Here is a 12,572-nt window from a genome sequence, read left to right as displayed (position 1 = left end):
GATTAGATGACCTTAGTCTTCCTGATCTGTATATAAAGGAATTTGTAGTCCACAGGATTCAAAACATAATATACCAAAAAAGTCATATACCCCTCATGGGGTTGTTATAGCTTTGACCTCAGGCACAATTCTTACACTATCAGAATGCCAGACAACTCTCCTATGCAGAGAGTGGAAGAGAATCCATGCAATATGGTTAATGAAACTCAAAATAATACTTCTAGACTGATACAAAAGCTTTAATAGTAGTACTGCAGTTGAAAGAGTTTCCATAAACATAATCTTAGCCATTCCCCATCTCCTATCAACATCCTTACTTTGTGATTGTCTTTATGATTATTCACTGATCAATTTTAAGCCACAGCAACATGCTTTATTTGTGTCTTTTGTTAAAGGATGGTCAGTCCCGAACAGTGAGGCAATTCCAGTTCACTGACTGGCCAGAACAAGGAGTACCAAAGTCTGGAGAAGGATTTATTGACTTCATTGGCCAAGTGCATAAAACAAAAGAGCAATTTGGTCAGGATGGACCAATTTCTGTTCATTGCAGGTAAGTAAACAAAGCTTAAAAACAAATTATATGCAGATTTGGTTTTTTTCCTAAAGTTGATTGCTTATTGCTGATTGTGGCAAATGTGTATATTTAAACAACATTTCAGAGGTGAACTATAATATCATGTAATCAAATAGAGGATCTAAAATGGAACAGCATGAACTGCTTTATGAAATAGGAACTTTTCTGTGATATTCCTTTTAGACAAAAATGGTTGTTCAGAAATATGTGGAAACACATGATTTTTTCACATATAAATGCTTCTAATTCAACATAAAAGCAGTCTGGTCAGTGCTGCCCACAGAAGGCATAGGAAGAGCCTTATCACAAGCTGCTACATCTGATATTTTTTCCACTAGAAATTAAAAGCTTTTACTTCGGTAGGAATTATTAGCTGCAACCAAGCTACTTACACCTCAGTGGCACATTAGTAGCAATCAAGATGAGGCAAAAAAAAAAAAAAAGGTAGCTATCTCAAGAAAGGGGAATGGAATAGAAAGCGGTGTTTAGAAATTTTGCCTGTCAAAGAAATCATTGAGGTTTGAGTTTATAAGTTCTAGCTTCAGAACTTTGTGCTCATTTTTGATGTGATGACTTCCCTCCTTTGCAATTGATATGCAGATGAAAATGACTTGCATGGTGGTTAGAAATAATCCAGCATGGGCTTTTTAATATTCTTGTATTTTTTATTTATTTCCTCTACAGTATTCCAGAGTCTATAGCAGATGGCCAAAAATAATATCTTTATCTCTTATCTCTTATTTAATAAATTGTTTTCTATAATTTCCATTAGGATTTTAGATATTCATTTTTGTAATATGAAATTCTTTCTTGTAGATTAAATATTATTATTTATATAACAGAGATGCAAAATAATGACACAAGTTGCAAGTTCTTACTGCAAGCCAAGTAGTGTCCCAATACTATCATGAAGACAAATGAATGAGTTTACTAGAGCCTAGTAAACAGAGGGAGAGAAATTTTCATCTTTCCAAAGTCAGGGGTAAACAGAATGAATTTGAGTTCTTTATGATCCCCTAATCTGAAAGACAGACAAAATAAATGTATTGGAATACTTGAATCCTACTTTTCTTGTGTGCCTAAAAATTTTTATAGGCTGCTGAGGAGAATAGCATTGCAGAGCACTGATTGGGATTCATTATGCAAGGGGGATGAAGAACAACCCAGATAAGAATAAGCCTTTTTCTTCAACATTAATGAGTTTTGAGAGGACAGGAGTAATAAGCAATATTTATGCCTTTATGCAGATAGGAAAGCAAAACAGTATTTTTATTCTAGGTTCTTTGTACCATGCAGACTTGTCCACTTGTGACTACAGTGAATACTGCTTCCAGTACACTACATATTCCTCCCAAATGGATGTGATCTTTCATGGTAAAATTATGGACTTCCCCCCATTGATATTGCTAGAAACAAAGTCAAATGCAGTGTAACTAATCATGGCTTGGTTTTTAAATGTCTTTATCATTATTGTAATGACTATTTGGGGACTGGAGATGCTAATCATCATTGCCAGTGTTAGTCGACTTACATGAACAGGAAATGTCCCTAGCAAATTAGTAAGTTTGTTTATTTCTTTCAGGAAACACAAGATCCTGTGCTTTCCTAGTCTCTGAGGAATTACTGAAATAATGCCTCCAGTTTGTACCATGATGAGTTCTACAGTGAATTAAAACACCCCTAGTGTCACTTCCTTTGGGTCTCCTTTACATTCTATATAATTTTCACAAGCTTGCTTTCTCTGTTACACAGTAAACCCCCCAACCCACAATTCTAAATTTTCTTTTTCCGTAACATTTTTACAAATAGGTCAGTGTGTTGAATTAAAAAATGTCTAACCTCATGAGGCAGATGCTTAAAACTATTTAAGAGAGCAATGGGCTATTCATCTTGAAGTAGAATTTTCACTTAAACCAATATTAGATATTTATAGTCTTTTTATTCCAGCTTTTAGCTCAAGACTGAGGAAGACTTTGCCCAGAATGCAGTCAAGATGTATTTGTAATAATAAACTCTTCTCTCTTACAAAAAATCAATACATCCACACAGTTCATTAAAGCATCTCAACTTTAGTTTCTAGTCTAAATTATGAATCATGAGGAGTTATAATGCATCATGAAGGATTTCTTTACTCTAGAAATCTTAAGCATTTTTGGATAGGAATTGTTCCAATGTTAAAGTATGTTTGCCACTCTAAGGGGAAGAGGATCAATTTCCCACAGGCTTTTCTCAAGACATTACACTTGATGACCAATTAGGATTTGCAAGCATTGAGCTGTTTCCATATTAGTTTCTCTTCTTCATTAAGTCTCTCCTGGAGACACTTGCTGATTTTTTAAGTACCCAAGACAACAAAGGAATTTCTGCCTTTTGCTTGAGGTTTCCAAGTAATTTTTTGAAAGTAATGAAGATTTGTCTATTGTATGAGGCCAGAATACTCTCACACATTTAGAATCTTTTTTTTTAATAATTAAATAGCAGAGCAGGACAATGTAAAATGGTAGTCTGTGTTCATTCTCCTGGTCATTTTCTGGGCTTCTTAGTTTAGATCACACTGTCATCAGGTCTGCAAAGTTCAAGCTGGTTCCAATGAGCAGGTTCCAGGATTTTTCAGGATGTTTCTAAAGTACTAGCTGTCTAATTTACCTCATCAGGCACTGCAATTGCTTTAGATGTCCAGGACTGTTATTATACCATATAGGTAAATCACCACTGACAACATGATATTCTGTCAAGTGGTGTGTCAGTCGTCCTTTGGCTTCAGCAATCTGAGGGCACACAACTTATGCAAAATTGATAAATCCAATTGCATATGTCTAATAGCCCTAAAAGAGCTCTGATCTAGACCAAACACTTAAGATACCATCATAAAATTTGAACATTCAATTTTCACACTACTTTTGTGAATTTGCTGGATTTCTGTCATAGTTCATACGAACATTCAAGAGTTCTTCAGGATTTTCCTGTTGTTCATGCTGTTCCATTCATCTATCTGGTGAATTCTTATAAATATTCAGCTTTCCAGGGTTATCTGGCTGGAGAAAACCTTGTCAAATTATTAGCATCAACAGTGAGATGACAAGGTGCTTGGTTTCCATCCATAGAAGTTCAGACTTAGAAAGTCTTTTTTCTGTGTAGTTACCTGTCTCTTTTGCAAAGGATAATCATCCTGAATAAGTGATTGTTTAATTTTAAAAGCTGACAGCTATTGGCTCTATTGATGGCAAGAATTTCCATCATTTCTTGAGGGTTAAAGCTAATAGCAGAAACTCAGGAAAGAAGAGAGAGCAAACAAGCCACATATATACTCAAAGAATATTTTTAAGACTAAAGTAGACAAACATGGTGAATGTATATCAGCATTGGAAAGCAAAGATCCAGACTGCCAGACTCGAATAAGACCTGAATTGAGATCTTTCTATGTCCATTTTTTGAATTGGACCATGTATGAACAAGTTCAATATTAAATGAACATCCATACTTCGAACTTAAAGTAGAAGATAAAATAACACAGAGAAGATGTGCAAAACAGGGCATATACATGACAAACTAAAGTAAAGCAAGCAGTAAAATGCATTGTGGCTTCATTTTCTCTTGTCAGTTCCAATGTATGTTACTGGTAGCAAATAAACATTTGCCTTCACCATGCAGTGATTATTGTATATCTGGATGAACAAATCAAGTCTTTGCAAGGGAGACTGGAGAGTCTGGATGTACTCGGTAAATGTAAGGTTAGCTTGAGTGAAGTTATTCTTTTGAATGCAATGTGGCAATTTGCTATGGAATTTTGCTTAGTGAGCCTTTCCCCATATAGAAATTTATACACATATGGTGTGTTGTAACCACAAAGAATTTGTCAGCCAATTCTTTCATTATTAATTGTCGATTAACAGTTGTTTTTTCTTTTTATTTTCCTTTCATTTTCTTCAACAGTGCGGGTGTTGGAAGGACAGGAGTATTCATAACCCTGAGCATTGTGCTAGAAAGAATGAGATATGAAGGTGTTGTAGACATCTTCCAGACTGTCAAAATGTTAAGGACACAGCGGCCAGCCATGGTACAGACAGAGGTGAGCATGCGTATCCTTATGCAATGGTGATGGAAAAGAAGTGGTATTTACACAAGCAAAAATATGCACAGATAGATACTGTATAAAACATGCTTACAGTAATACCTGAAGACATATATTGGCCCCGTGACTACAGGGTAAAATCTGTAAAAGAACTATTTCCTGTTATCGCAGTAGTTACTGCAAGATGAGGAAGAAAAAAATCATTTCAATAGTGGATCCTAAATTATGGCAGTTAAGAAAATCCATTTGTGAAGCATCACACATTTTTATTTGATCCTTGTTCCCTGGCAGAAATGTGTGGTAGTAAAGAAGCAGGCAAATTGTTTCTGCAGGTGGATCCACTGATTTTTTTTTTTTCCTGGAAGCAAGGTCTTGATTATGTCTTCAGACTGACACTGTATTATTTTCATGGTTTTTTTGTGTCACCAAGCAAGTGGCTCTTTGGCCTGAAAATCATCATGGTAAATTCAGCATTCAGGATAACTATAGTGTAAATAATTTCTATGTTATTAAGTGTGGCATAGAGAAATAAAGAAAGTGATAAGCATTATAGACCAGTTACCTGTGCCTGTATGCTTGGAAATCTGTCACATCATAAAGAATGCTTAAACATTATCAGTTAATGCCCTTAATTTTTGCCTTAATTTCTGAGCAGAAGACTTGAACTAAGCCAGAGCCAATAGGTTAGGAGAACCAACAAAAAGGGAAAGAGAAGGGAAACATTTTAGATCACACATTTATTTAATTTGATTGACGCTGCCCTTTAAATTAAGTCTGTGAAATTTAAGATGGTTCCCCAGAGTCTGCCATTTTCTACAAGAAAATTAAACTTCTTCCATAGAAGCTGGGTAGTTTTACTTCTTAGAAGACAACTTCATAAAAGCTTATATGAAAAATACAGATATTTATTTTTAATCTTGTCAGTTAGCCAAATAAATCACTGCGACCATACTGAAGAGTTAATTCCATTTCTTTTCCATTACCATCATTCTTCTGGATAAGCAAAATGAAAAATGACTGCTTTCTGTCATTTTGGCTGCAAGAAATAGCTAAAGTATACAGAAAACTATGCTTCTTTGAACCTACCTGACAAATGCAGAGTTCAATTCTGCAATATATGCTCCCTCCTCCTGCTGTGACTTATTTCTGTATGCTACCCGTCATCCCTACTACTGAAAGCAGAGGTGTTCTGTAGGCATTTCTTCCAGGATTCTGTGGCAAACAAATCTCTCATTCAGTGTTATAAACTGCCAGGAAATCTAATCCTTATTAAACAAAGCACTTCCATGTGGACCACACGCACACTTACAATTCAAGCATATGTGTAATGTACTCTGCCACTGTTCTAACTGTTCCAACTAACAGAAATGAACTATGAGTAATCATACTACCTCAGTGAAGCAAATATCTGATTAGTTTCCTGGTCTCCAAAAGAATTTTAATTGTGATCTTAACAACTGCAACCTGTGCAGTTACCACACAGTACTATCAGAAAAATAAACAGACATCCCTGGTATTTTTGAGAAATTTCTTTTATGTTTGTTTTTTTTTTAATTTTTTACTTTTTACCATTTAAACCAAGAATGGCAGTTGGAAAGAAATACTTAGATGTGCCATTTTAGTGTAAGTGTGCAGCATAACATAAATGTGCAAAAGGACTGATTTATGGAGGTGAGAATAACACAAACTTACAAATGTTAGATTCATCTGAGGTATAAGAAAATTTCTCAGCACACTAAACTTCTCTCTGCTTCCAGGTATATGTTGAAATGAAGTCTATTTTATGTGAATAAGGTCCTTTAGCTCTATATTTCTCCTTAGGTCCTTTTCTTGACACAGGCCAAGGTATCTTCACATCTTCATCAAAGCCTATCTTACTGAAAGGCTGGAATTCCCTTTGCTTTCTTTACATGATTTTTAACCTGATGGTTTTCCATACAGAATTCCATATTTAAGCTGTGATGGCCCTTTTTACTTAGTGTGTTATATTAGCTGTAGAATTCATTGTTTATTTTGCTACTTATTTTCAAATACATGCAGGGAAAGCATCCTAGCATGTTCCTATCAGAAGAAAGCTTTATGCTGATATTGTTTTAATGGAGAATAGCACACTGTTTGTAGGTGGGTATATAGTTTTTGCACAAAAAGAAGCTCCATTCTGTGGAAAATGTTGTTGCATTAAATGACTGTCTGTCTTCATCTGTTGGAACTCAGAGTGGTTTTCTGTTGGTGTCAGCAAGTGCATATTGCTGAACTACAGACGCCTCTGCAGTATATTTGTTTGTAGCTACAAAATATTCACTATTACTTGAAAGAAACTAGAAACCAACCAACAAGATGACTTTTTGATGCATTTGTTTTCTATTTTTCTTTCTCTAGGATCAATACCAGTTCTGCTATCGAGCCGCACTGGAGTATCTGGGCAGCTTTGATCACTATGCAACATAAAAGCCCATTGTGGATTTTTATTGCAGGCCCTTTAAGATCCAGAGAGCCGCTTCTGAGCCATACAATGTGCTTTAGAAGTACTTCTTAACTCTTAGCTAAGGAGCAATTATTGGGGATATATAAAATAAAAAATAATAAAAAAAGAAACAAATGAACAACATATTGGGGATATATAAAACAAAAAACCAACAAAAAAAACCCCACCCAACAAGAAGTATTCCATGTGGACCAAGAATTCACAGTTTAATAACCTAACCATAATAAAAGAATCCTGACCACTGAGGCGTCTGAAGGATCTCATTTACAGATACCTCAAGGGTTCGACATTGGTTGAAGTTAAAGGGAAGAGGAAATTTAATCAGAAAGAGTGATCATCTTATTCAGGATTACATGATTTTGCAAAGAGGAGTTTTGAGAACTGCAGTTCAGTGCAAGATGTTTGTTGCAAGGTTGGGTTCTGGCTTCTCAAACAAAGCAGACTCTTTACTTCAACATCACCGTTTCCCATCATACTGCTCATCATAACACTTAAGGGAAAATGTGGGAATGTTTAAAAAGAAAGTCCTTGATTTAGTTTTTTAGTATTGTAAAGATACTGCTGACCTGTGCTTCATTTTTAACTGTGTAAACTTTTTCCTTTTTTTAACAAGAGTTTATCATTCGATGAAGTGAATTAAAGAAAAGGTTGCATAACTGTTAATATTTTTGTTTTAAAATGTAGACTTTTTTTTAAGCTGTAGAACTGTTATCTGTAATATTGTGCTGTAGAAATGTTAGATACTTTGAAAATTTGCACATTTTTGTGCAGTCCTACAGTACCACAGTCTTGTTAGATATGAATTTTGTAGTTTTATTTGGGTTTTTTTTTCTTTAAGAAAATATTCATTGTAATCAGTTAAATCAAAATGGGGCTTTTTGGTTTATTTTGGAATCAACAGGGAGGCGCAAAGTATAAAGATGCTGCTAGCACATACACACACACGCACACATATGCACATGCACACACACCCTCTCTCTTTTATATATATATATATATATGTATTACTGTCTACCCTTTTTTGACTCTGTATAGTTGCAGAGAATACAGATGGATTCAGATACAGATTCACACACATGCACATAAACATATCAGTCCTTACATACCTGGATTTATGAAAGCATTGGGAAAATTTTTCCACAATTATATCAGACTGCAATTTGATCATCTCTGCATTTTTAAGGTCCATAAACTTCTGTTTCAAAGAGAAGTGAGGAATGCACATCATTGATATTCGAATGCCATCTCTATCCCAAATAATATTTGTATCCACATTTCCACCTGAACACACACACATGCACACATACAGAGCACACACATGCACACACGCACACAGAGTATGTGATTTAGGCTTCAAGTGAAGTTCAATATTTGTAACACTATAGGGCAATAAGAAATCATATTATTAAATGTAGGAGGTGTGCATGTGGGAAAGGTCAGTGCATATCCCTTTAGGAGGGGAGAATGTTGTAATATACTAGGTATTAAGATGTTTTAAAATTGTATTCAATAGTATACTGTCTATAGTGTGCGCTATATAATTTACATTTATCGTATGTAACAGGGCAAAGCCAAACACACATTGCTCTGTGAAATCAAATGTTTTGTGGCATACAGCATTGTTTGGGGATGCTGGGGTTTATTTTAATTTTACATTTAGAGTGCCTTATATTTGATGCCTATTTTGAATAGTATTTCTTTAAGTTAGCCTTCATTTGTATTTAGTTTAGTTCGTTTATATCTCTGTTGTTCTTTTCAGACATTTTAATACATGTACCAGACAATTTTGAAAAATATGCATTTCCAGTTTCTAATCAAGTATGGATGGTAATAAATGATAACCCAAAACACATAGGTAGTCAAGGCCCTTTATCTTTCCATATTTCTAATAACAGAATAGCCCACAAATTGGAAATCTATTTCTGGTTGGCTTTTCAAACCCACTTTATCACTGGTTATAGTGTTATCTGTCATTGCCGAGCTGTAGCAGCACAGTAGCAGCAGTTGACATCAGCAGTGCTTATGCATCTTCTTTTTTCTTTTCTTTTTTCTTTTTTTTTTTCAGATTTATTTTGGGCCAAGTCCTGCTCATTCACTTGTGTCAACAGATTGCTAAAGTCAAACCCTTGCTTTCAGTGGGAAGGTTCATGTAAGGCTAGCAAGACTGAGCCCACATGACATATCGGAGATTGACAGATTTTATTGCAGGAAAAAGGAAAATTCTCTAAGCAGCACAAAGTACTTTTCGAGACTCTTTCTAGAATGCTGTTTACATTGACCTTGGTCAGCATGTGATCTCCTGTTGTTAGTATATCAGCATCAAAGGATGCTTTCTTTGGGTTTCAAATAGGAGTATTGCTGTGGCTTCTCCATGTGGCCTCAACATTTTTAGTTCTTCTTCCAATTTTCCCACTCCTATGAGAAATAAAAATAAGAAAGACCAAACTCCAGCAATTGTATTTGAGCACTTTTGTAATGAAAAAAAAACCAAACCAAAAAAATCAAAACAGAAATATAAATATATATATATATGGAATAGAAGTATTATAGAAGGCTACCTCAGAATGAGATTCTATAACTTACATCTGAACCAGAGAAGAATGTGCACTATGTTTCTTTCTCTTCTTCTTTCTTGATATATACGTTGAATAATTATTAAAATACCAGGTTATGTAGTGTGGTCATGTTCTTCACTTCAAATATAGGAATTCAGAAATACAAAACAAAGTGTCATTTTGAAAACATAGACTAAGGAACGTTTCTGCACACTGGATCTGTACAAAGATCAGTGCATTTTCCCTAGCAGACTGTCTTGCAAGCTCCAAAAAAACTAAGGGAGTAAAAGAAATACAAAAAAGCAGAGCCAATTTGTGAGAAAAACTGTTGTACAACTAAATACTCCTTTCAGGTTTTTTGTTTCTTACAATAGCTCTTAGCATCATTGATGTGCATTCCACTTTCTGTATTCTAATATATGCATTCTACAGTTAATTTAAATTGTGAGCATCTTTGTCTACATACATCATACATTTCCAAGCTTAAAATTGGTTTCATCAGCATAACCAGTACGGTGCTATTATTTACGTTTGTATATGTAGTTATGTCTAATTCTGTAATTAGTTGCAATGGGGAAAAAACCACAAAATATATAAAAATGATTTATACAAAAGTTTAATTTAGCTCTTTTTTAAAAATTTATTTGAGTGGTTAGATAGCAGAGAAGATGGCTGGCGGAAGGAGTGACCTTCTAAGGAGATTTGCACTTTCTATATATACCTTTGTACTATGCACTGCCCTATTGATTCTACACCCAATAATAACTTGAACCCATCTGTAAGAAATTGCTTACAAAACCCACTTGTACGTATTTAAAAGACACAGAACATGTAAAAGGAAAAAAAAAGCAACTGCTTTTTTTGTTTCCTTTTATTCTCTCCCATTTTTCTTTATGTTTTTTTTTCTTCATGTTTTTTTTCTTATTTTTTCTTTTTTCTTTTTTCTTTTTTTTTTTCCCCTTGGTGCCCTGATACTCCACAGATATCAGAAGGCTGCAGGTCTCATTATAACCATCCATTATGTGGCTTTGCCATTCAAGCTTGGAGTGTCTTTACAAAGATAATAAAAACTTGTGTTCTTTGCTCTTGTTTTGGATGCATAGACTGAAAAACTTTAAAAAATTACCTTGTAAAATGGCTTGTTAAAAAAGATACAATTACCTCTAATTAGTAGTACGCGTAAATGTTTTACAGAATGAAAGGCGTGCTTTTTATTTTCTTACTTCGTTACATTGGTGGCAAAAGGAAGTCTGTATGAAAATCAGTTCTTTGCTGACACAAGTTCCATTTGTTACAGATGAATTCTAATAAAATGTCAGTGTTATGCAGCCCTGGTCTTCTTTCTTAAGCAGTACTTTTGAAATCAAAACTTGTTTGGTCCCTCTTGGTGATAAAGGAGTTTAATTGAAACTACAAAGCAGTCATTAATCTTCTTAACTAGCTGCTGGACAGTGGAAAATGCATTCTTAGGTTAGCAAATATATATCATCTTCAGCAGCAAGCTTTGAGCCAGCATAGGCAAACCCTTTGGCATAATTTCTCATAGTTTCATCAGCTTAATTGAAATTACCACACTTCACGTGCCTCTGGAGTTCCCCTTTGTGCTTTAGACATGTATCACTACTCTGAGAAAATAGATTGTTCTCCATTCATAGGTGCAACTCAAAGAGGGCAAAATATCCACACATTTGAGGCAAATTGTGAATTTTTAATCCCTGCAGATTTGGCAGATTCTGGGGTAAATCCAAAGTCAGTTTTCAGAATTCAGTCCCTGGAATTGTGGCAGGCTGTCATGAGTTTTGACTGATTTCTGTTATGCACTGCATATGCAGTGAGTGCAAATGTGAGTCTGTGAGGCTACAATCTAAGTACTGTGGTAAAGTTTTTAAATACGCTGGAAAAGTTTTAGATGAATAAACACACCAGGTGTATTGAGGCAAGCTACAAAGGGGCATGGCATGGCAATCTATTCAAAGAAAACAAGTCTTGCTCTGTCTGCTTGTTTTGAAAGAAGGCAGGTTTTGTCTCCAAGATTACTTTGTAAGGGAATACAGTCTATTAGCAATTAGTATTAAGTACATGTTAATAAAGAATTCTCTGTGCTGGAAGGATGTACACATTAGGGTGATTTCTAAGAACGTGTATTGTTCTTGGCCTAATTTCCACTTGAAGATGGTGATAATAGTGTAAATGTAAAGCCTTGGTATTCTTACAGAGGCCTATTAATGTTTTTCCACTGACTTCTGTGGATTTTACAATTACTGAATTGCAGGCTGCCTTTGACTTGAACCTTTTTTGCATAGTCTGTGCAAGGTGGTTTAGAGCTGTGTTATGTAAGGGTTTCTTTAACTATCTGAGTGGCTTTAGATGGTACCCTTTAATGTCAGCATTGACTTCTTTGGATTTTCCTGTTCTGTGCGTCTAGCATGGACCATAATAAAGTGTGAAAATGAGTATTGACAAAAATATTTGGCTGTGTATGGCTTAATAACTTCTAAGTTAATGGGGTTTTAAGAAAAGTAAGTTCTAATTCATGCTTAACACAGAAAAAAGATGCCATGTACTTCAAGATCATTACTGTTCAGAAATTCTGTTGAGATGGGAAATTAACCTATCTCAAAGCAAAGCAATAGCTACAGACCTTCAAACACAATAACATTTACATCTTTTCTATATTATCCAATCACTTGGACCAAATTGCAGAATTCCCAGAGTCTTTAGTGTTCATTAGTATCTCTCCAAATGGGTCAGTCCTGATTCTAAGGTAATAAGGGATTTCCATCTATAAATGTACCCATTGCCTGCTTTTCCCAGTCTGTGCAGATGGAAGTGGGACAGAAGGGAACTTTTGGTAATGGAATAAACAAAGTACTGAAAAAGTAATTA

General features: G+C 34.9%; 1 protein-coding gene across 1 annotated transcript in view; it reads left to right on the top strand.

Moving 5' to 3' along the window:
- The window catches only part of PTPRD (protein tyrosine phosphatase receptor type D), a 452,720-nt gene extending 440,566 nt beyond the window's left edge, over positions 1 to 12,154 (top strand). The window contains 3 exon segments of the mRNA XM_031060787.1: positions 396 to 550; positions 4,508 to 4,643; positions 7,026 to 12,154. Coding sequence (XP_030916647.1) covers positions 396 to 550; positions 4,508 to 4,643; positions 7,026 to 7,094 — 360 coding nt within the window. The 3' untranslated portion in view covers positions 7,095 to 12,154.
- Positions 12,155 to 12,572: the final 418 nt, after the last annotated feature.

Source organism: Geospiza fortis, unplaced genomic scaffold (assembly GCF_000277835.1).
Source record: "Geospiza fortis unplaced genomic scaffold, GeoFor_1.0 scaffold491, whole genome shotgun sequence".
Classification (NCBI taxonomy): Eukaryota; Metazoa; Chordata; class Aves; order Passeriformes; family Thraupidae; genus Geospiza; species Geospiza fortis.
Note: the sequence above shows the minus strand (reverse complement) of the source record. Positions and strands in the feature narration are given on the sequence as shown.